At 54.1% G+C, this 24,738-nt stretch overlaps 1 protein-coding gene across 1 annotated transcript in view; it reads left to right on the forward strand.

Annotated features, from left to right (window-relative positions):
- PBX4 (PBX homeobox 4) overlaps positions 1-19,810 on the forward strand; it is a 48,858-nt gene extending 29,048 nt beyond the window's left edge. Inside the window, exons 3-8 of the mRNA XM_039466198.2 lie at positions 9,143-9,390; positions 9,677-9,867; positions 10,395-10,530; positions 15,584-15,728; positions 16,742-16,848; positions 18,571-19,810. Coding sequence (XP_039322132.2) covers positions 9,143-9,390; positions 9,677-9,867; positions 10,395-10,530; positions 15,584-15,728; positions 16,742-16,848; positions 18,571-18,663 — 920 coding nt within the window. The 3' untranslated portion in view covers positions 18,664-19,810. The remainder of the gene's footprint in view (positions 1-9,142; positions 9,391-9,676; positions 9,868-10,394; positions 10,531-15,583; positions 15,729-16,741; positions 16,849-18,570) is intronic.
- Positions 19,811-24,738: the final 4,928 nt, after the last annotated feature.

The following is a 24,738-nucleotide window of genomic DNA, read 5'->3' on the forward strand; positions in this document are numbered from 1 at the left end:
CAAAGTGCTAGGGTTATAGGCATGAGCCACCACACACTTGGTCTATTTATTTTTAAAATACACAGAACAGTAGGAACTTTAAAAAAAATCACCTGGTAGTGTTTTCAGAACTTCAGGGCTTTAATTAACAAACATGTAAACATGTGGAAATGAAATCTGCATATTTGATTGTGGTTCCAGCATCTTCAGTTGTGACTGGTTGTCATGTATTTTAATTAGAGATGATGGAAATTTGCCTAATGTGATAATCCCTCAGGTGGGTGAATATCTAGTGTGTGGCAGCTACTATTTTGGAAACTGATGAGTGTTTGTTAAGGGTTATTCTTAAGACTTATGTTACTTTTTTTTTTTTTTTTTTTGAGGCAGAACAGTCGCCCAGGCTGGAGTGCAGTGGCGCGATCTTGGCTCGCCGTAACCTCCGCCTCCCGGGTTCAAGTGATTCTCCTGCCTCAGCCTCCCGAGTAGCTGGGATTACAGGCATGTACCACCACACCCAGCTAATTTTGTATTTTTAGTAGAGACGGGGTTTCGCTGTGTTGGCCAGGCTGGTCTGCCTCACAGAACAAGACCTGTTCTAGTGCCTGTCCTAGAATGTTACTGAAATGAACTAACCTGTGGGATGTGGCCTCAAAGGTAAAGGCAGGCAGTCCTCAGTACAAACAGGTTGGGTTTCAGAAATCTCCTTGTTTGCAGTTAAAGAGTGGCCTCGGTGCCGATGATGCCCAGGAAACAATAATATAAAACAGCTGTTGGGCCAGGTGGTGGCTCACGCCTGTAACCCCAGCACTTTGGGAGGCTGAGGCGGGTAGATCACGAGGTCAGGAGTTCAAGACCAGCCTGGCCAACATAGTGAACCCCTGTCTCTACTAAAAATACAAAAAATAGCCAGGTATGGTGGCTCGTGCCTATAGTCCCAGCTGCTCGGGAGGCTGAGGCAGGAGAATTGCTTGAACCCAAGAGGTGGAGGTTTCAGCAATCTGAGATCATGCCACTGCACTCCAGCTTGGGCAACGGAGTAAGACTTCTTCTCAAAAAAAAAAAAAAAAAAGAAGAAGTGGGGGTGGGCGGGGAAACAGCCCTTGGCTGTGTTGGTTGTGTCAGACCACACCTTGAGGTCTGCTGCGGCAGTGTGGAGGGGAGGGGAAGTTGCCTGTTATGTCCTTGACGCTCTTGAGTTCAGCTGTACAGACATCCTTCAGCTTGTGAGCGGGTCACATCTTCTGCGTCCGGCCTTGCTGCCTACTGGTCTGTCCTCGTCCCAAGTTTCTGGTCTCCTTGACCAGACCCTGCAGAAGTAAGCCGAGGAGGGACCTCCCTGCCCTTCCTGTGTCTGATTTGAAGCAGTGTCTCTAAAATAGCTCCAGGAAACCTGAGGTTTGCTGTGGGGTTTGAGGACATGTGCACATTATTCTTTTTTTTTTTTTTTTTTTTTGAGACGGAGTTTCGCTCTTGTTACCCAGGCTGGAGTGCAATGGCGCGATCTCGGCTCACTGCAACCTCCGCCTCCTGGGTTCAGGCAATTGTCCTGCCTCAGCCTCCTGAGTAGCTGGGATTACAGGCACGTGCCACCATGCCCAGCTACTTTTTTGTATTTTTAGTAGAGATGGGGTTTCACCATGTTGACCAGGATGGTCTCGATCTCTTGACCTTGTGATCCACCCACCTCGGCCTCCCAAAGTGCTGGGACTACAGGTGTGAGCCACCACACCCGGCTGGTTCTTTCTATTCTTTGGTTTACCTAAGGGTTTTCTTTTTTTCTCTTTTTTTTCAGTCAGAATCTCACTCTGTCACCCAGGCCGGAGTGCAGTGGCGTGATCTTGGCTCACTGCAACCTCTGCCTCTTGGGTACAAGTGATTCTCAAGCCACTGCCTCCCAAGTAGCTGGGATCACAGGTGTGCGCCACCATGCCCAGCTAATTTTTGTGTTTTTAGTAGGGATGGGGTTTCACTATGTTGGCCAGGCTGGTCTAGAACTCCTGACTTCAGGTAATCCACCCACACCATCATCCTAAAGTGATGGGATCAGGACAATGGCCACCGTGCCTGGCCAGGTTTGCCCAGGCATTTGAATTGGTTTTGCTAATTTTCCATATCTTTTTTTTTTTTTTTTTGGACAGGAGGGGGTCTTGCTCTGTCGAACTGGCTGGAGTGCAATGGCACAGTCACAGCTCACTGCAGCCTCAAACTCCGGGGCTCAAACTGTCTTCCTGTTGCAGCTTCCTGAGTAGCTGGGATTACACGTGTGTCCCACCTGACTCATTTTTTGGTTTGTTTTGTTTTTCTCTCTCTCTTTTTTTAAATTTTTACTTTTCCAACTCATTTTTTTAAAAATTTTATAGAGATAGGGGTCTTGCTATGTTGCCCAGGCTGGTCTCAAACTCCTGGGCTGAAGTGATCCTCCCACTTTGGCCTCCCAAAGTGCTGAGATTATAGGTGTGAGCCATGGTGCCTGGCCTTTCTGCATCTTTTTTTTTTTTTTGAGACGGAGTCTCGCCCTGTTGCCCAGGCTACAGTGCAATGGCGCAATCTCAGTTCACTGCAATCTCTGCCTCCTGGGTTCAAGTGATTCTTCTGCCACAGCCTCCAAGTAGCTGGCATTACAGACACTCACCACCATGCTCGGCTAATTTTTATATTTTTAGTAGAGATGGAGTTTCACGATGTTGGCAAGGCTGGTCTTGAACTCCTAACCTTGTGATCCTCTCACCTCAGTCTCCCAAAGTGCTAGGATTACAGGCATTAGCCACCACACCCGGCCTTCTGTATTTTTTCTTTCTTTTCTTTTCTTTTCTTTTTTTTTTTTTGAGATGGGAGTTTCGCTTTTATCACCCAGGCTGCAGTGCAATGGTGCAATCTCGGCTCATTGCAACCTCCGCCTCCCAGGTTCAATCGATTCTCCTGCCTCACTCCTGAGTAGCTGGGATTATAGGCATATGCCACCACGCCCAGCTAATTTTGTATTTTTAGAGATGGGGTTTCTCCGTGTTGGTCATGCTGGTCTCAAACTCCCAACCTCACGTGGTCCACTCGCCTCGGCCTCCCAAAGTCCTGGGATTACAGGTGTGAGCCACTGTGCCAGCCTTCTGTATCTTTTAAGCTATGGCTTTTCTCCTTTCAGTTACTGCAGTGATTTACATTGATTTTCTTTTTTTTTTTTTTGAGACGGAGTTTCATTCTTGTTACCCAGGCTGGAGTGCAATGGCGCAATCTCGGCTCACTGCAACCTCCGCCTCCTGGGTTCAAGCAATTCTCCTGCCTCAGCCTCCCGAGTAGCTGGGACTACAGGCATGCGCCACCATGCCCAGCTAATTTTTGTATTTTTAGTAGAGACGGGGTTTCACCATGTTGACCAGGATGGTCTCGATCTCTTGACCTCGTGATCCACCCGCCTCGGCCTCCCTAAGTGCTGGGATTACAGGCGTGAGCCACCGCGCCCGGTGATTTACATTGATTTTCATGTGCATTCCTTTGCATTCATTTTCATTTACATTGATGATGTGCACTGGGTGACTTTGAAAGCACCTGTGTGCAGAGATAATTCCTCGTGGTTATGATTTATTTATCTGTGTACACAGAGGCTGCCGACTTCAGTCTGAGCATCGATTTAGCCATTTCAGTCATGAACGAGACTGGACTATGATTTTCTCCAACTCTGTCTTAGTTGGTAGCAAAGTTCTCCACTCAATGATTGGGTGGTTTTTCCTAGTTCTGCTCTCAAGCCAGTTTTTTGGAGAAAGGGATCCTCCCTTCTTTGAGAGCCTGGTAGCACCTGTTTATAAAATGGCCCAGTGTCCTTCATATGTGGGCAGGGAAAGGTTTCTTAGCACAAGCTTCTGTTTTCTTAGCATGATTCTGTGAGGCCAGCCATGGGACGTTTCCAGGTGAGCAGGGCAGTTCCAGACTCGGAGGGGCAGAGACAGCCACGCACCCTCGAGGCCACCAACAGGAGGGAGGGACAGCTTCTGGGGACGTGTGTGTGCTGATTTGAGACAGCAGGGAGGGCGGGAGGTGAGTGTCTGCCGAGTCCCACACCCTGGTGGGCTCTGGGCCAGCCCTGGGATTCTATGTAATTCCATCCAGTCAGGTGCCCGGGGCAGCTCCATTCACAGCTGGGGCCTGCAGCCAGCGAAGTGACCATTGACACCCACAGGATCAGAAAGTGGCAGACCCACGGGGCCGGTCGGGGCACCTGACTTAATCCATGGATTAGGTTTCTCCCTGTGGGGCCCAGGTCCCGGAGATGGCTCCCACCCACCGCGGGAAGGAAGCAGGGGCACAGCCCGCTGCCAAGTGAGGGCACTACTGAGAGGGAGAGGGGGCAGGTGAGCAGCCTGGGGAAGTCAGGGTGAAGGAGGGTCCCCTCTGAGCCTTCTGCTTTTCCCACATCTTTGTTCCTGAGGAGAAAAACCAAAGCGACTTGGGGTTCCGTTCCTGCTTAGCCTACTCAGGCCACCCTAACGAAATGCCACACACTGGGTGGTTTAAAAAATAGAAAGTTCGGCCGGGCGCGGTGGCTCAAGCCTGTAATCCCAGCACTTTGGGAGGCCGAGGTGGGTGGATCACGAGGTCGAGAGATCGAGACCATCCTGGTCAACATGGTGAAACCCCGTCTCTACTAAAAATACAAAACATTAGCTGGGCATGGTGGCGCGTGCCTGTAATCCGAGCTACTCAGGAGGCTGAGGCAGGAGAATTGCCTGAGCCCAGGAGGCGGAGGTTGCAGTGAGCCGAGATCGCGCCATTGCACTCCAGCCTGGGTGACAAGAGCGAAACTCCGTCTCAAAAAAAAAAAAAAAAAAAAAAAATGGAAAGTTATTTCTCACAGTTCTGGGGCCTAGAAAGTCCCAGACAAAGGTGCTGGCCAGGTACACTTCACTGTCAGGCCTTTTCTCTTGGCTGGTAGGCGGCCGCCATCTTGCTGTCAGCTCACATGACCTCTTAGGGAAAGCGAGCTCCCTGGGGTCCCTGCCCCTCAGGACATTAATCCTCCCAGATCAGGGCCACATCCTTATGACCTCATTTAACCTTAATTACCTCCTAAAAGCCCCACTTCCAAATAGTCAGTCACCTTGGGAATTAGGGCTTCAACATGTGAATTTGGAGGTGACACAAACGTTCGGCTCACAGCATTGCCGTGTTGTGTCTTAAAAAAACATAATCCCGATTTTCTTTTATGTTATTGTTTGATTCACTGGGGTTTCTGTCATGCCCAGAAAGTTAGGAACAGAAGGAAACCTGGCAGCTTGGAGGGGGGGCTGCCTTTGTTTCAGATCTGTCTCCCGGTGTGAGTGCCTCCGACAGATGGTGTCCCTGAACAGAGCTTCTGGTCCCCTGGGGCTCCCTGCCTGCCAGTCAGGAGCCCTGGGGGAGCTGAGGAGCACAGCTGAGAAGCTCTGGAACAGTCGCTGGAACTGAGCTTGCTGTAATTGATGGTAACGCATGTCTAATGACCGTAATTAGGCCAGCAGCAGTGTACGGGGAACACAAAGGCCTAGCGCTGAGGGGGCTGCCGGTGCCACCCAAGTGGACTGATGGTGGGAACCAAGGCACAGCGGTTCTTCTGGGTAACTTCGCTTTTTAAGTTTTGCTTTTGCTCATAATATATTGCAAACATTCATAATCTTTTTTTTTTAGCGGGGGTAGGGAGCCTTGCTCTGTTCCCCAGGCTGGAGTGCAGTGGCATGATCTTGGCTTACTGCAACCTCCGCCTCCTGGGTTCAGGCAGTTCTCCTGCCTCAGTCTCCAGAGCAGCTAGGATTACAGGCACACGCCAACACGCCCAGCTAATATTTTTGGATTTTTGGTAGAGATGGGTTTTCACCATGTTGGCCAGGCTAGTCTCAAACTCCCTGCTTCAAGTGATCCACCTGCCTCGGCCTCCCAAAGTGCTGGGATTATTGGCATGAACCACCGCGGCTGGCCTCAAAAATGTGTAATCTTGAAGAAATAAGGCTTATGGCATCTGATTGCCTCATAATGGCACCGTCAAGAGACACATAGGTGACACCACAGGGCCCGAGGGTGACAGGTATGCTGTCTGTGCCCAAATTCATGCACATCTGGGCCCTTCCAGTCACCCACGATTATAAACGCTTGCCTCCTGTAAATACATCTTTGTTTGTAGGTGTCAGTACTCCTGTAGGATAAATTATAGGACAAAATGGGAATTTGGAAATCAAAGATTATGCACATTTTTGCAAGGTTAACCATCATCTCAAAACTCTTCTTCAGAAAGGCTGTACAATATGTACTCCGTGAAGAGTTTTTTTTTTTTTTTTTTTAAATGGAGTCTTGCTCTGTCACCCAGGTTGGAGTGCAGTGGTATGATCTCGCCTTACTGCAACCTCTGCCTCCCATGTTCAGGTCATTCTCCTGCCTCAGCCTCCCGAGTAGCTGAGATTACAGGCATGCACCACCACATCCAGCTAATATTTGTGTTTTTAGTAGAGACAGGGTTTCACCATGTCGGACAGGCTGGTCTTGAACTCCTGACCTCAGGTGATCTGCCTGCCTCAGTCTCTCACTGTAATTTGAGAGTTTTAATTAGAGAACAGTAAGTCCTGTGGGTTTTGGTATATTTTTTAAAAACCCTCGGGCCAGGTGCGGTGGTGCACAGCTATAATCCCAGCACTTTGGGAGGCCAAGGTGGAGGATCGCTTGAGGTCAGGAGTTTGAGACCAGCTTGGGCAATATAGTAAGACCCTATCTCTATAAAAATAAAAAATTAGCCTGGTGTGGTGGCATGTGTATAGTCCCAGCTACTCAGGAGGCTGAGGCAGGAGGATTGGTTGACCCCAGGAGGTCGAGGTTACAGTAAGCTGTGATGATGCCACTGTATTCCACCCTAGGCAACAAAGACAGACCCCGTCTCAAAAATAATAAATACAATAAAAATCCTCAACACTTAGTGTGGTACCTGGCTTGTGATGGGCTCTCAGATGTTTGCTGTTGGATAAGTAAATGACTTTTTATTTTTTATTTTAGAGACAGGATCTCACCATGTTGCCGGGGCTGGTCTCAAACTTCTGAGCTCAAGCAATCCTATCACCTCAGCCTCCCAAAGAGCTGGGATTATAGACATGAGTCACCTTGCCCGGCCCCTAAATACATAAATGAATGAATAAATGAATGAATGAATGAATGCCACATGTTCTGCAGCAGTCCTGCATCTCACACCCGCAGGAACCCGTACTCTCATTAAGCTGCACGTGCCAACGTTGATCATGCTCCTTTCCCTAATTCAGCTGGGCCTGTAATGGAAGGCATGGAAGTGTGGCTTTCCTCGCCCCAATGTCTGGGCATGCTGGGGGCTCTGTGCAGAGGGACTGGGTCCTGTGTATCCTCCGCCCACTCACGATGCCTGGCTGGGACCACAGGTGCTCAGGAAGGAGCTGCTGAACAAGATACAGGAGCACACGGGACAGCTCCTGTGCTTGTCAGAGGCTGTGCAAGGCTCCGAGAGGGTCCAGTTCACAAAGGGAGGTCCAGAGGATGTTAGAGGCTGGGTTTCTTTTGAGCAAAAGAACGGCATGACATGTTTGAAGAGGGTTGGCCTGCGAATGTGAGTGAGGGACGGGAGGGAAGAGAGGACATTCCTCCGCAGGTAACAAAGGGCAGGAGAGGGTTAACACAGTAGGGGCCTAGGGTGGAGTAAGCAGAAAGTTGATTGCCGAGGTGGAATCAATAGGATTTGAAAACAGAGGGACCACGGAGAGGACAGCCATTGTCCACTTTGAGCCAGGAGACATTAGGAGGAGGGGGCAAGTTATTACAAGGATTAGGTGAGCACAGGTTAATTCTGGGAGCCGCCTTTACCTGGCTGTCCTGGGATGTCTACCTGCGGTGTCTACCTGCTGTGACTGCCACCTAGATCGGTAAGGCACAGGTTGTGGGTGCAGCACCCATGAGAATATTCCAAGTGGGCTGTCCTCACTCATGGGTGCTGGCAGTGGGAGGAACTAGAAGAGACAGCTGGAGCTTCTTTTTTGTTTTTTGAGACGGAGTTTCGCTCTTGTTACCCAGGCTGGAGTGCAATGGCGCGATCTCGGCTCACCGCAACCTCCGCCTCCTGGGTTCAGGCAATTCTCCTGCCTCAGCCTCCCGAGTAGTTGGGATCACAGGCATGCGCCACCATGCCCAGCTAATTTTTGTATTTTTAGTAGAGACGGGGTTTCACCATGTTGACCAGGATGGTCTCGATCTCCTGACCTCGTGATCCAGCCGCCTCAGCCTCCCAAAGTGCTGGAATTACAGGTGTGAGCCACCGCGCCCAGCCCAGCTCCAGGCTTTTTACTTGGGAGAAGCGGCGTCACTGGCTGTGCTGCCCACTGTGGAATGTGGAAATGATACTGGACTCTTCCCTTTTCTGACACCCACGTCCAGGGGCACGAATCCTGGTGGTTCTCTGACTGCCCTGTAGCTCACCTGCAGACACCACAGCTGTGTATACCCCGACAGTGGCTGCCCTCCAACTGCCTCCCTGCAGACCAGCCCTGCCCCTGGGCAGGTGCCCGCTCTGCAGAGCTGGGATGGCTTTTCCAAACAGGCCCATTATCCTGTTTCTCTGCTTAAAATCTTTCAGTGGGTTATTTCATCTTTTCAGGCACTTTCCTCATCAGGCTTTTCCTCTTCAGCTTTATAACAACACCCACACCCTGACACACACCCCCGCCAACCCTTCAGCCACAATAGGCCCACAGCCGCACAGTCCTGGGCCCGGGCCAGCCACGCTGCTGATGCCAGCCTGCCACTTGCCCCCATCAGTATGCAGCATCTGGGATGGCTTCTCTTCCCCAGCACCTCTGGAGACTTGGTTCAGGGGTTCGGATGCCCCCAGCGGTGGGCGCCTGCTTGGCCCTGCTGCGTGCACACAGCTGTGGTCAAGGTTTGCCCCCACAGGCTGCACCAAACTGCAGCCTGTCTCTCCCCATTCCTCCCCAGATGGTACTCGAGGATGACACTCGGACCCGTGTCTCAATGGGATACTCAGCGTCCAGCATCCAGTTTGGTGATAAAGTGGAGTCTTCCTTTCTCCCGAAGGGTTCTGTGCAAAATGTTCAGACATAACGCCAGTGCTCGCGTTTTGTGATGGTTTTTCTCTCCAGAAAATGAATTGTGATTTGCCCCCGTCTCTCTTATCTAGTGGTCAGCATCCGTGGCATTCAGGACGACGATCCCCCTGACGCCCAGCGCCTGAGGCTGGATAACATGCTGCTGGCCGAGGGCGTGTGCAGGCCCGGGAAGACAGGAAGAGGAGGAGCGGTGGCAGGGGCCGGCATGGCCACACCAGGTGGCTGTCCAAATGACAATAGCATTGAGCACTCTGACTACAGGGCCAAGCTGTCCCAGATACGACAGATTTACCACTCTGAGCTAGAGAAATATGAACAGGTGATCTTTCTGCATGGAAGAGTTTCTATCATGTGAATGCGCATTTGTCAAAGCGAAACATAGAACACTAACTACCTTCTTTTCCTGGCACAGAACAGGGAGTCCATGCAGTTGGTCACTGCAGAGGTGGCTGATTCTCACTGAAAGCCCTTTCCGTTTACTTAACAGTCACCCACCGGTGTGTGAGCCACAAGGGGTGGCAGGCAGCTGCCCCGCTGTGGAACCTGCTGCCCCGTGCCACCCTGCCGCCTAGTCACAGGCCGGCGTGTCTGTGCTCCCACCCCAGGCCTGCCGTGAGTTCACCACGCACGTCACCAACCTCCTCCAGGAGCAGAGCAAGATGAGGCCCGTCTCCCCAAAGGAGATTGAGCGCATGGTCGGCGCCATCCACGGCAAGTTTGGCGCCATCCAGATGCAATTGAAGCAGAGCACCTGCGAGGCCGTGATGACGCTGCGCTCGCGGCTGCTTGATGCCAGGTCAGGGCCCACACGCGCCTGAGACCCCGAGGGCCGGCTCTGACAGTGCTGGAGGGAAGCAGTGCTGGCTGAAGCTGAAAGCCCCAGAGGCTGTGTCTGTGGTCACGGGTGGGCGGCCATACACAGCCTCTTGGGAAGAAGACCCGGAGTATTGATTGCTGCTTTCACTTTTATTTATTTTTATCTTTTTATTTTATTCTTATTTATTTATTTATTTGAGATTGAGTCTCACTCTAGAGCCCAGGCTGGAGTGCAGTGGTGCGATCTCGGCTCACTGCAACCTCTGCCGCCCAGGTTCAAGCAATTCTCCTCCTCAGCCTCCCAAATAGCTGGGACTACAACCACCTGCCACCTGGCGGATTTTCGGATTTTTAGTAGAGACAGCGTTTCACTATGTCGGCCAGGCTGGTCTCAAACTCCTGACCTCAAGTGATTGATTGCTGTTTTCAGAACTTCTGGAAAATCACTCAACTGGAGGTGGGGCTGGTCCTGGAGTTCCAACATTTTAATGCCAACTGTTTTTGCAGGCGCAAGCGGCGAAATTTCAGCAAGCAGGCGACAGAAGTGCTGAATGAGTATTTTTATTCCCATTTAAGCAACCCTTACCCCAGCGAAGAAGCCAAAGAAGAGCTGGCCAGGAAGGGCGGCATCACCGTCTCACAGGTGACTCCTGCCACGCCTCCCCATGCCTGGAAGGGGTGGATGGTTAAGTCCCATCAGGGATACCCAGGGAAGTTCATTCAATGTGTGCAGAGGCCAGGCATGGCTGCTGAAATCCTAGCGCTTTGGGACGATGAGTCAGGAGGGTCACTTGAAGCCAGGAGTTTGGGAACAGCCCAGGCATCACAGTGAGACACTCTCTCTACAAAAAATAAAAAAAAAAAAATTAGCCAGGCTTAGTGGTGTACACCTGTGGTCTCAGCTCCTTGGGATGCTGAGGTGGGAGGATCACCTGAGCCCAGGAGGTTGAGGCTGCAGTGAGCTGTGATGGCAGCACTGCACTCCAGCCTGGTGAGAAAGTGAGAGGCTGTCTCTGAAAAACAAATGAAGTGTGGAACAGAAGCCAGGTCTCCAGGCTCTGAGTCAGCCGGACTGGCTCACATCCAGGCTCTGAACTAGGAATGTGGGTCTCCAGGGCTCTCCCTTCTCATCTGTGAGGTAGAAGTCCAAGTGTACCCGTGGGGAGACCTGCGGACTTCCTGAGGGACGTGGCTGGAATATGACGTCCCACAGCTAATGCTGTGGAGTGTGAGCTCCCTGAAGGATACGGCTGGCGTGTGGGCTCCCTGAGTTGATTGAGGTGGAGAGTGAGCTCCCCGAGTTGATTGAGGTGGAGAGTGAGCTCCCCGAGTTGATTGAGGTGGAGAGTGAGCTCCCTGAGTTGATTGAGGTGCAGAGTGAGCTCCCTGAGTTGATTGAGGTGGAGAGTGAGCTCCCCGAGTTGATTGAGGTGGAGAGTGAGCTCCCCGAGTTGACTGAGGTGGAGTGTGAGCTCCCCGAGTTGATTGAGGTGGAGTATGAACTCCCCGAGTTGATTGAGGTGGAGTGTGAGCTCCCCGAGTTGATTGAGGTGCAGAGTGAGCTCCCCGAGTTGACTGAGGTGGAGTGTGAGCTCCCCGAGTTGATTGAGGTGCAGAGTGAGCTCCCCGAGTTGATTGAGGTGCAGAGTGAGCTCCCCAAGTTGATTGAGGTGGAGTGTGAACTCCCCGAGTTGATTGAGGTGCAGAGTGAGCTCCCCGAGTTGATTGAGGTGCAGAGTGAGCTCCCCGAGTTGATTGAGGTGGAGTGTGAGCTCCCCGAGTTGATTGAGGTGCAGAGTGAGCTCCCCGAGTTGATTGAGGTGGAGTGTGAACTCCCCGAGTTGATTGAGGTGCAGAGTGAGCTCCCCGAGTTGATTGAGGTGCAGAGTGAGCTCCCCGAGTTGATTGAGGTGGAGTGTGAGCTCCCCGAGTTGATTGAGGTGCAGAGTGAGCTCCCCGAGTTGATTGAGGTGGAGTGTGAGCTCCCCGAGTTGATTGAGGTGCAGAGTGAGCTCCTCGAGTTGATTGAGGTGGAGTGTGAGCTCCCCGAGTTGATTGAGGTGCAGAGTGAGCTCCCCGAGTTGATTGAGGTGCAGAGTGAGCTCCCCGAGTTGACTGAGGTGGAGTGTGAGCTCCCCGAGTTGACTGAGGTGGAGTGTGAGCTCCCCGAGTTGATTGAGGTGCAGAGTGAGCTCCCCGAGTTGATTGAGGTGGAGTGTGAGCTCCCCGAGTTGATTGAGGTGGAGTGTGAGCTCCCCGAGTTGATTGAGGTGGAGTGTGAGCTCCCCGAGTTGATTGAGGTGGAGTGTGAGCTCCCTAAGGTGACGTAGTAGGGAGTGTGAGCTCCCTGACTCTATACCCTAGTAGGCAGCCACCAGTGTCCTCTGTGGAACTGAGGGTGAAGGAAGGAGGCACTAAGACCAAAAGGCTAAGAAACATTTCCGAAGGTTTTAACGTGGGAACAAGTCCAGGCGGCCTACAGCAGTGAGCCAGTCCGGGCCACACCCACGGGGCAGCGTGAGTGTGCGGAACAGGGCCTGGGTGCTGCCCGCCCCCGTGGACAGGCACAGCCCCACAGCCTCTGTGGCAGCAGTAACGGCAGCTACTGACCTCCACCATGGCTTGCTGCACGTCTCCACAGCCCTCTCTGCTTTGCTGTTGGAGGGACTGAGTTTCTAGCCCTTCGCCATCACGCTCTGCCCCAGCCCAGGCTAAGTCCCGTGGAGTCTCTGTGACAGACAGCAATCGGAACCCCTCGGGGTCACGCAGGCAGCAAAACCTCCTGGAGTCATAGTCACGTCTCACTCTGCTCACCGGGGTCTGCTCTGCTGTCATCAGAAACAAGGCCAGAGCTGGAACAAGAGCCCTGAAGAACGAAGCGTGAGGCGTTTGGCCTCCAAGGAACAACTATCTGAAGGACAACCAGGGCCAGGGCCGCTCCAACCAGAATGGGGCCTCTGGGGCCTCCCATGTGGATCAAGAGAAGGCTGCTCACACCCTGGCGGCAGGCAGACATTATTTTAGGAACAGAGCACACAGACAGGGATCTTTCTTTTTGTAGTTACCACTGCAAAGATAATGTAAGTACACCAAAGAAAAAAACGTTGGCCAGGCACGGTGGCTCATGCCTGTAATCCCAGCACTTTGGGAGGCCAAGGTGGCTAAATCACCTGAGATCAGGAGTTCGAGACCAGCCTGACCAACATGGTGAAACACCAAGTCTACTGAAAATACAAAAATTAACCAGGCATGATGGTGCGTGCTTGTAGTCCCAGCTACTGGGGATGCTGAGGCAGAATCACTTGAACCCGGGAGGCAGAGGTTGCAGTGAGCTGAGATTGCACCACTGCATCCGCCTGGGCCACAGAGCCAGACTTTGTCTCAAAAAAAAAATAAAAAGTGTTTGAAGGAGCAAAGGTGATCCACAATCCTCCCCTGTCCCTCAGCTGTGTCATTTCTGTTTGTTATTACACTGTGTTTATTTCCCTTGCTTTGGGATACTAAGATGTGGCCTTGGGCGGGCATCTGAGGATGTCATCATGCCTGTAGCAAGGCGCTGGCCCCAGGGTGCTTACCCATGTGAATCTGCCCCAGGGGACATTTTCTTGTCGCAACTGGAGGAGGGAAGTGTTCCTGACACCCAGAGGGTGGAGGCCAGGGATGCTGCCCAGCACCCGGCAGTGCACAGGATGGCCCCCACAGAGCAGAAGGAGCCAAAGCATCAGCAGTGCCACCAAAGGTGACAAGCCCCTCCCTGTGGGAGTCCAGTGCCGATCTGCAGTCAGAGCTGGGCTGATTCTACCCTGGCCGTGGACCAGCTCCTTTTTCTCCTGCCTCTGCTTTCTTTTTTTTCTTTTGAGATGGGGGTCTCGCAACATTGCCCAGGCTGGAGTGCAGTGGCTATTCACAGGTGCGATCCCACTACTGATCAGCACGGGAGTTTTGACCTGTTCCGTTTCCAACCTGGGCCAGTTCACCCCTCCTTAGGCAACCTGGTGGTCCCTGCTCCTGGGAGGTCACCATATGGCTGCCGAACTTAGTGCGGACACCCGATGGGCATAGCACACTACAGCCTGGGCTCAAGCGATCCTCCCACTCAGCCTCCCGAGTAGCTGGGACTACAGGCACTCACCACAGCACCCGGCACCTTTGCTTTCTTATAGCAGGGGTGATAACAGCCACCTCCCAGGTCCTCATGAGGATGAGGCAGAATGATACATGAGGCTGGGCCTGGAATCCCAGCACTTTGGGAGGCCAGGGCGGGAGGATCTCTTGAACCCAGGAGTTTGAGACCAGCCTGGGCAACATTGTGAAGCCCCATCTCTACTAAAAATACAAAAATTAGCTGGATGTGGTGACGAATGCCTGTAGTCCCAGCTACTCGGAGGCTGAGGCAGGAGAATCACTTGAACCCCTGGGTCTCCCTATTTGTAGAGAAGGGGAGGCCCAGGGAGGTTTTGAGAATTGCCCAACACCCCTGGTATATGACAGAGCAGAGATTCGAACCCAGGTGTCTTGCCTGCCTGCCCGCCCCCCAGTGGTCTAACGCAAGAGGCCTCTGAGGAGCCTTGCAGAGAGGTGGAGGACATATTATTTTTTTTTGAGACAGAGTCGCTCTGTTGCCCAGGCTGGAGTGCAGTAGCGCCATCTCGGCTCACGGCAACCACTGCCTCCCAGGTTCAGATTATAGGCGTGCACCGCCACATCCAGCTAATATTTGTATTATTAGTAGAGATGGAGTTTCTCTATGTTGTCCAGGCTGGTCTCAAACTCCTGACCTCAGGTGATCCACCCACCGTGGCCTCCCAAAGTGCTGGGATTACAAGCGTAAGCCACCATGCTCAGCCAAATAAGTTTTTTTAAATTAAAATTAAGAAAAATATATGAATATATGAATATGTGAGGAGTGCTTAGCCCAACATTCCAACTACTCCTCCAGAGTTCACTTTGTTTTCTTTTTTTTCTCTTTGAGACGGAGTTTCACTCTTGTTACCCAGGCTGGAGTGCAATGGCGCGATCTCGGCTCACCGCAACCTCCGCCTCTCAGGTTCAGGCGATTCTCCTGCCTCAGCCTCCTGAGTAGCTGGGATTACAGGCATCCGCCACCATGCCCGGCTAATGTTTTGTATTTTTAGTAGAGACGGGGTTTCACCATGTTGACCAGGATGATCTCGATCTCCTGACCTCGTGATCCACCCGCCTCGGCCTCCCAAAGTGCTGGGATTACAGGCGCGAGCCACCGCGCCCGGCCAGAGTTCACCTTGTTTTCATTTGATAAGTCTGGGATTTGATTGCAGTTACTGGGTCCCCAGGTCTCCCTGGCTCTCACTTTTCCTGAAGAGAACCCGGAATGTAACCTGCTGGACGGCCAGAGGCACTGTCCCTCTGGGCCCGTCTCAGGCGTCCTTGTTTTCCGTCCAGCCCCTTCCCAGGGCCAGGTTCCAGCAGCACCCGGGCTTTAGGCAGCAGAGTCCTAAGACGCACTGGCTCCAGGGTGTCCTCAGCCCACGTGGACATCTCCCTGAGTCCGCGGTGCAGAGGGCACCGCCTTCTCAGTCCCGGCCTCTTACCAGCCCCAGGGTGCAGCGTTGTCTTCCCGGGCAGTGGGAGCAGTGGACACCCCAGGGCAACCCACAGACTGCGTCGTGTCTCAGAAGTTGTCAGGTCAGCTCCTCCCATGACTCCTGTGCCCACAGGTCTCTAACTGGTTCGGCAACAAAAGAATCCGGTATAAAAAGAACATGGGGAAGTTTCGGGAAGAGGCTACCATTTACACGGGTAAAACCACCGAAGTTGGGGTCCCAGGGAACCACACCAGCCGCCTGTCAACACCCAGCTCCGGTGAGTGAGGCTGACCCAGGGACAGTCGTCTGTGCTCGCGTGGACAGCCACTGAGCTGCACTGGGGAGGTTGCGGTGGGACTGTACCGCCCTTCCCCCAGTGGTCAACGCTGTGTAACTCTTTCCTGCTTCTTTTCTTTGTTTTTTTTCTGAGATGGAGTTTTGCTCTTGTTGCCCAGGCTGGAGTACAATAGTGCGATCTCAGCTCACCACAACCTCCGCCTCCCAGGTTGAAGCGATTCTCCTGCCTCAGCCTCCCAAGTACCTGGGACTGCAGGTGCCCGCCATTACACCTGGATAATTTTTGTATTTTTAATAGAGACAGGGTTTCACTATGTTGGCCAGGCTGGTTTTGAACTCCTGACCTCGTGATCTGCCCACCTCAGCCTCCCAAAGTGATGGGATTACAGGTGTGAGCCACCGCGCCCACCAACTCTTTCCTGTTTCAACTGTTTCGTTCCTCTTGGCCATGATCCCACCCAACAAATACCCACAGGTGGTACCTGTGCTTTGAAGGCATAATGGCAATACCGGTAAAAAAGGCATGAAAGGGCCGGGTGCGGTGGCACATGAGTGGATCACTGGAGGTCAGGAGTTTGAGACCAGCCTGGCCAACATGGTGAAACTCCATCTCTACTGAAAATGCAAAAAACATTACCCAGTCATGGTGGCAGGTACCTGTAGTCCCAACTACTTGGGAGGCTGAGGCAGGAGAATTACTTGAACCCAGGAGACAGAGGCAGCAGTGAGCAGAGATTACACCACTGCACTCCAGCCTGGGCAACAGATCGAGACACAATCTCAAAAAAAAAAAAGCAAGACATGAAAGGACATTAGTGGTGTGGTAGGGAGGGCCCCGCTGGCCTCCCTGGGGTGCGGGGCTGAGGACCAGAGGCCAGATGCTGCGGAGGAGCGGGGAGCCATCTTCGTAGCCTCCTGCGGGCCGAGGGGCTGGGCAGGTCCCACCCGAGGAAGCGCCGTGAGTCTGCCCACCCTGGCTCCCACCTCTTCCAGGCTCGTCTGGACCCTTCCCGCTGCCCAGCGCTGCAGACGCTTTCCTCACCCTGCGGACACTGGCCTCTCTCCAGCCTCCTCCTGGCGGAGGCTGCCTGCAGTCCCAGGTGAGTCTGGGCACCGTCCCGCAGCACCCAGGTGGGTGGCAGGTCCTCAGAAAAGGCCATCTTGGCCGGGCGCGGTGGCTCAAGCCTGTAATCCCAGCACTTTGGGAGGCCGAGGCGGGTCAACATGGTGAAACCCCGTCTCTACTAAAAATACAAAAATTAGCTGGGCATGGTGGCGCGTGCCTGTAATCCCAGCTACTCAGGAGGCTGAGGCAGGAGAATTGCCTGAACCCAGGAGGCGGAGGTTGCGGTGAGCCGAGATCGCGCCATTGCACTCCAGCCTGGGTAACAAGAGCGAAACTCCGTCTCAAAAAAAAGAAAAGAAAAGAAAAGGCCATCTTGTCAGCCACCCCTCAGCAGCCACACAGGCCATGCTGTGCACCCACCTCCACCTGTCACCATGACAGCTGCTGGGAACAGCCAGTGGGCGAGAGCCTCAAGATGACTTGGGCTGTGGAGGGGAAGGGCACCTCCGGGGAAGTGTGTGAGGAAATGCGTCCTTCCCTCGAGAGGGAGGGGCAGGCCGTGAGCAGAGGCCAGAGGAGAGACCGGGGCCTTCCCCTGGGTTCAGACCTGGCACCTTCCGTGCCGCCTCCTGGCCAGGAAGGCGGGTCTTGTGCCCACACCTCCTCTCCTGCTGCTCTGATGCGGAGCTGAGGGCGCCCTGGTTGGCCACAGCGAGGATTCATTTTGGCGCCCAAGAAGGAAAGGAGCCAGGGGTCTGGGGCAGCTGATACCCACCCTCACCCCCACCCCAGGCCCTGCGGGCTCCCCCTCTCCCTTGGTGGTCACAGGGGAGGATGTCAGTGGGGACCGTCCTGAAGACACTGCAGAGGCCCCGGTGTGACGCGCCCAGCACAGGCGCGAGGCTGTGCAGCGTGTGCCAGGACCCTGCAGAGCCAGGTGCCCACTCCTGACTCACCACTCCCTCCCAGGGGCTCAGAGAACGGATGCCCCCTGTGCCATCTATGGGTCCCACCCGGTCCTGGGAAGTGTGTATCCCACGCTGCCCTGCTGTGGCAGCTACCCCCATCACCATGCAGCCCCCTGCCAGGGACACAGGTGAGGGGCCCCCCTTTGCCCTTCGCACCCCTGGGACCTGACTAGGCGCCAGCAGCTTTGCGTCCACCCCAGGGCAGAGTGCCCCCGGGCTGCGCACCCATCTGAGCTGCTCGCACACTCATGGACAGAGCAGTCCCAGCCACTTCCTTAGCCTATACCGTGCCCACCATACGGGGGTGGGTCCTTGGACAAATGTCCTAGAGCCCTTGGGCCTGACACCATCTCTGTGCCAGACAGAGCCCCCACTCCTCAAGACAAGCAGATGCCTCCTGCCCTCCTTGCCGCGAAGCCGGGCCAGTGTTGGGCCAGGCTCCAGAGCCCTTTCCTCCCACCGAGTCTCCATGATGCTCCGGGCGTTGCCATGGGCGCCAGGCCTGACCTTGCCTCCCTGCCTAGTCCTTTGCCGAAGCCCCAGGGACGCCGCTAGAGGCCAGTTTTCCTGCCGGGGAAGCTGGTCCGTGTCCCATGTCAGGTGGCGAGCCCATCTGTGATCCAGAGCTGACTCCTCCGTCCCTCCCCTCCTCACCTGACTTGGAGGTCATCTGTGGACCTGTTCCAAGCCTTCCCAGGGACCCCTGGAGCCTCCGCCTGTGGCACACGGGCTGGAAAGTCGCCAGCCTCCTGGCCGCCCCCTCTGATGCTCGGTCTCTGTCGTTTCAGGCCCAGGGTAGCTGGCAGGGGGTCACCCCGCTACCTACAACTGCGCCACCTGCTGGAGACCCTGGCGGCAGCAACTCCAATGCGGCTAATTAAGTTTTGGGGATCAGCAGGAAAGAGCGCAGCCCGCATGAGCTGCTGCGTGTTGCCGGCCCTCGCGTGGTTACTGCACGTGCCGCTGATGACCTCAGAAGAGGCAGATGGGTGGCAGTTTCCATGAGCCCCGGCTCCTCAGCCGGCCCGTGGCGCCGGCACTTGCATCTGCTGGGACTCCAGATGGCCTGAAACGCCACTCATTCTCCCACCTCAGTTCGTTTTTTTGATAGTAATTTTATGGTAATGGTATTAATTGTCTGTTCTAGGACTTGGCACAGATTTTCCCATTAAAATTTTTGACTTATTTTCATTCCGATGCCTGTTCGCCAGATTTGTCTTGGGTGGTAATTGACACCGGTCACAGCTGTGGTGTCATGTGTGCTGTGATTCTGCCACTTGTCGGCGCTGCTCAGGCACCAACTCCTGACACTACCTTCTGTGGGATCATCTCATTCTGTTCTGGTTTTAAAGTGTCCTGGCCGGGCATAGTGGCTCACGCTTGTAATCTCAGCACTTTAGGAGGCTGAGGCGGGAGGCTTGCTTGAGCCCAGGTGTTCAAGACCAGTCTGGGAAACATAGTGAGACCTTGTCTCTACAAAAATAATTCCGCTCTCAGAATTTGATTTTTTTTTTTTTTTTTTTTTTGAGTCAGAGCCTCACTCTGTCACCCAAGCAGGGTCTCGGCTCACCACAACCTCTACCTTCCAGGTTCAAGCAATTCTCCTACCTCAGCCTCCTGAGTAGCTGGGACTACAGGCATCTGCCACCCTACCCAGCTAATTTTTTGTATTTTTGGTAGAGACAGAGTTTTGCCATGTTAACCAGGCTGGTCTCAAACTCTTGAGCTCAAGTGATCTGCTCAAGTGATCCGCCTGCCTCAGCCTCCCAAAGTGCTGAGATTATAGGCATGAGCCACCATACTCAGCCCCACCAAAATTTTTTTTAATTAGCTGATGATGGTGGTACATGCCTGTAGTCCCAGCTACTCAAGAGGCTGAGGCAGGAAATTCGCTTGAACCTGGGATGCTGAGGCTGCAGTGAGCTGAGATTGCACCACTGCACTCCAGCCTGGGTGACAGAGTGAGACTGTCTCAAATGTATATATTTACTTACATGTTCGGAGCTCAGAGTTTTACTGGGAATTACTTTTGCACTTTTTTGGGGTTTTGCTCTTTTTTTTAGGCAGAGTCTCGCTGTCTCCCAGGCTGAAGTGCAGTGACGCAATCTCCGCTCACTGCAACCTCAACTGTCACGGGGGAGGGGGCTGGGCCATGTGGCCTGAGGGACGGGGCTGCAGCCCATGGGGTTTTTTTGGACAGAAGCGGGTCCTGGGGAGGGGTGAGGCATGAGGAGAGGCGTGGTGTGTGTGTGGAGGGAGTCTCTGGCCTCAGTCACCCCACGTGGGTCCCAGGTCGAAGTTAGCCGCAGCGTCCGGTTTACTTTTGCGATCTCTCCTGGGAGGAAGGAAGAACCTGATGACCACTGTGCGGGCACGCGGCCTCGGTCCACCAGGAATCCACCCTTCACCTCGGCCCTGTCCCTTTGATTCTAGACCCTGACTCTGGCTCCGCCCCGCATACGGCCACGCCCCACTGGTGTTCTGGCCTCGCCCCCTTACCGCTCCCCGCGACCCCCCAACTCTAACCCCCTGCTCTGGCTCTGAGCCTTCTCCACCTCAAGGGAAGCCATCAGGGTCACCTGGGACAGAGGGAGGGTCAGAAACGGGTTCTGGCCCTGGGGGCAGGATTGGCTGCTATCCCTGATCCCTAGACTCTCTCCCCAGGCCCTGGGCCAGTGAGGCTTAGGTCCAAAACCCTTTCAGGTTCACGTGCAACCTCAAAAAATGGGCACAACCACACACCCTCCCAGGGCCGCCAAGAAGTGTGGGACCTTGAAAATAGGAGTTCAAGGGGAAGGAAGGCAGCAAACCACACTGCCATGTGTGTACCTATGCAACAATCTCGCATGTTCTTCACATGTACCCCCAAACCTAAAATGCAATAAAAAAAAAAAAGAAAAGAAAAAGAAAATAGGAGTTCAGGGCTGGGCGCGGTGACTCACATCTGTGATCCCAGCACTTTGGGAGACCAAGGTAGGAAGATCACTTGAGGTCAGGAGTTTGAGACCAGCCTAGCCAATATGGTGAAACCTCATCTTTACTAACAATACAAAACTTAGCCAGGCGTGGTGTTTGGCACCTGTAATCCCAGCTACTCGGGAGGCTGAGACAGGAGAATCGCTTGAACCCGGGAGGTGGAGGTTGCAGTGAGCTGAGATCGCACCAATGCTCTCCAGCCTGGTTGATAGAGCAAAACCCTGTCTCAAAACAAAAACAAAAAACAAAAAACAAAAAACAAAAAAAAGAAAGAAAAGAGGAGTTTCGAGAAACTCCCCCACATGGGAATTCAAAGACTGTCCATACCCAAACCCAAGTAGACATTTCCAGATCCCCTGGACCTTGCATGGGGAGACTTAGAGGGCCCCAAACCCAGGTCGGTCACTAAAGTGTGCCAGGTGAGGTGCGCCGTGGCAGCTTCCAGGCCCCCATATGCAGTGACAATGCTCCCTACACAGAGTTTCAAGGCCTTCCTCATGTTTGTTTATATATATATAATTTTTTTATTTCCTGAAAGATTTAGAATTGACTCATATAGTTTCAAGATGGAAGCTTTGGCAGGGCAAGGTGGCTCACGCCTGTAATCCTAGCACTTTGAGAGGCCAAGGTGGGCAAATCAATTGAGGTCAGAAGTTCAAGACCAACCTGGTCATCTTGGTGAAACCCCTGACACTACTAAAAATACAAAAAAAATCTGGGCGTGGTGGTTCCCATCTGTAATCCCAGCTACTCAAGAGGCTGAGGCGGGAGAATCACTTGAACCTGGCAGGTGGAGGTTGCAATGAGCCAAGATTGCACCACTGCACTCCAGCCTGTCTCAAAAAAAAAAAAAAGATTGAAGTTTCAAGGGCACCTTCCTCAGTGCTTGGCAAAGCCCTATACCCACTCCCTAGTAAACATTTCTGTTCTCAGGGAGGCTGAGGCAGGAGAATTGCTTGAACCCAGGAGGCAGAGGTTGCGGTGAGCTGAGATCGAGCCATTGCACTCCAGCCTGAGTAACAAGAGCGAAACTCCGTCTCAAAAAAACCAAAAAAAAAACCAAAAAAAATTTCTGTTCTCATAGGACTTCAACGGGCATTTCAAGACCCCCACACACTAGGACCCTCAAGAAAGTTTGGAGGCCCCCACACTCTGGGGAGGAAACTGAGACCCTAATTTGGATGCCTTGTGAGGGGACGGGTAGGAATTGCTGAGGGAGGGGGACTGAGGCTGCCTGGGACACCCCAGCTCAAGTCCCTGCCCCTCTCCTGTGTGTTACTGAGGGTGACGATTGCAGTTATAGAGCACCTAATGCATGCCAGGCTTGCAGTCACCAATTCCTGAAGAGCAGAGGCCATATGGTTTAGTCCCCAGCTGGGGAAACTCAGGCTGTGAGGCTGAGTCCAGAGAGGACTTAGGTCTGACCCAAGAGGCTGGGTTTTGCAGTCAGAAATTCTCTGTAATGACCCAGGAGGGGGCTCACGTAGCACTCCTGTGTCCACTGAGGAGACTACGGAGCCATGGAGGGTGCGTGAGCAGGGGAGGAACCCAAGCCAGCCTTAAGCCAGGGACATTGAGGCCGGCCCACCAGCGCCGTGGCCCAGGCTGCAGCTCTCCCTTCGGCCACCAGGTGTCGTCCCAGCCTGACAAACGAGGTTTCTCAGGCCCTGGTCATGGAGCCAGCAGGGAACTGGCTTCTAGTTGTCACCACGTCTTCAGGACGTGAAAGAAACCCCCCGAGCTTCCGTTTCCCCCTCCCCGCCTCCCCGACAAAGTAGGGCACTAATGGGACCAGCCTCACCGGGAGAGGTCAGCGAGGAGATGGAAATGAGGTGCTTCAGCATCCAGCAGGCGCTCAATGGACGTGTGGGCCACCTGCCCCGCCTGCAGCTTAGGCAGATGGATAACCCTGAGACATGGCTACAGGGTGGGGAACACGTTTTGGGGTGAGCTACTTGGGTCCATTTAGGACATGCTGAGTCCTAGGGGCCTGACGGGACATCCGGAGATCCAGGAAGAGGTGGGAACCCAGAGAAAGGAGGGAGTGCCCGGGCTGCACTGACCTCCCCTCTTCGTGGCCAAGGAAGCCAGAACTGCACAGAGGAAATCAGCCTAGTTACAGGCTTCCGGCTGCCCGGCATGGCAGCTGGAAGGGCGTCCGCTCTCCGTCATCAGGGGTGTGCAAGCTGACAAGGGGTCTTCAGCAGCTGGGTGCTGCCATCTCAGTCCCCTCTTCAGCAGCAGCTGGCCAGGGGCTGGGCCAGAGGGCCACCTCAAGAGGCCTGATTCTTCAAGGACACAGCAGGAGGTAAGTCACACCCTAACCAGAGGGGCCGGACATGGCTCCGCCCAGCTGCTGGATTCCCTGTCAGAAAACTTCCAAAGGGTTAGAGAACGGACATTCCTCGGCTCTGGGCGCCGAGCAGGCCACTCCTGCCTGGTGAAACGTAAGCTGGGCCTGGCCCCGTGGACCGCGTGTTTTTCCATGGGCTTCTTCAGCCGCGGCCCGACCACAACCCAGATTCCGTTGGGTCGGCCATGTCCGAGTGTTTGTGTTCAGCTGGGCCAGATGGCAGGCGGGGCCGGGGACCCAGGCCTCCCAGAAGGCCTGGCGAAGCACCCCCAGGGCCTCACTCCGCCATCCCTCTGCCCAGAAGCCCCTACCCCTTGAAAGTCACTCAGCAGCCGGAAAATAAGGAACAGGGGACGATCTCACTGAAAAGTCCCAGAGGGATCTTGTGTGTCCCGGGAGGAGGGGCCTCCCGGCCTGGCCAGGACTCCAGGTGCAAAAATGCAACTTCTGCCAACACAGACTTCTTTGAGCTGCACCGTTCTGGCCGGCAAACAAACTTTCGAGTCAGCCTGAGACCAGGTTGGCAGCCACAATTGCAGGTCATCGACCAGGGCTGCGGGTGAACAGCTCTGCCCTGCTGTGGGCCTCTGAGCAAGGTCTGTCCCCTTCTCAGCCTCAGTTTTCTCAGCTGTAAAATGGGAATCATAATAGAATTTGCCCTATGCGTTGACAGGATCGAACCCAACACCTGACAGATGTTTCACAAAGCTGAGGAATCTTTTATTTCTCCTAGTTGAGTTGGTGTTGCCTCCCCCATCTGACTGGAAGCTCCCTGAGGGCAGCGCCTTGGTCCTGAAAAGGAGGTAGTGAAGTGAAGTTTGTCTGTCTCCCTCCCCTACTCAACATCCTCACAGACAAAAGGTAAACTCCAAAACCAGCATTCGAGACTTCTGGACATCTGAGTTCGCTTTGGCAAACTCCTACTCACCCTTCAAAGCCCAAGTCAAAATGCTCTCTCTTCCAGAAAGCCTTCCCTGGGTCCTCCTTTGAGTTTTTGCAGCCCCTAGCCTTCAGGCTGGGCCAGCCTTGACCCTGCAGGCTGGGGTACCTGTGGTCAGTGCCGCCTCCCTCTCCTGACTGGGGTTCTGTGGGGGCCAGTCCTGGGGCGAGTTTCTCCCTGATGCACATCCGCAATGGTGCATGTGTGTACCCACTGTGTGTGCATGGGTCCCTGTGCCAGGCCCCAGGACGGGCGGCCAGGCCACATCCCACCAGACAGTGTCGTCTTTGTGAGGCTGCAGTCAGTCTGGGATACTCTGGCTCAGCTGGGAGCTTATTCCTCCACTAACCCTCAATCGGAGGGACTGGGGTGGGAGCAATCCAGCCTCAGGCTCCACCATGCTGGCCCCATGCCCTGAGCGCCACAGTTAAAGTGCCAGCTCCATCTGGGGCAAGGGGGGAGGCCGGGGCCCGGGGAAAGGCTGAGTCCCGAGTGGGAGCCCCGCCCCCGCCTCAGAGGCCCCGCCAGGCAGGCTTCAAGGACATACCTGAGGTTTGGCAGCGCCTGGCCTAGCCAGCCCCCAGGGCTGAGTCAGCAGGAAGGGATTCAGGACTTCCCTGGAAAAGCGGCTGAGACCTTGAGGCTTCCTGCCAGTCCCCAGCCCTAGGGCCGACTCACTCCCCAGGG

This window comes from Saimiri boliviensis, chromosome 14, assembly GCF_048565385.1.
Source record: "Saimiri boliviensis isolate mSaiBol1 chromosome 14, mSaiBol1.pri, whole genome shotgun sequence".
NCBI lineage: Eukaryota > Metazoa > Chordata > Mammalia > Primates > Cebidae > Saimiri > Saimiri boliviensis.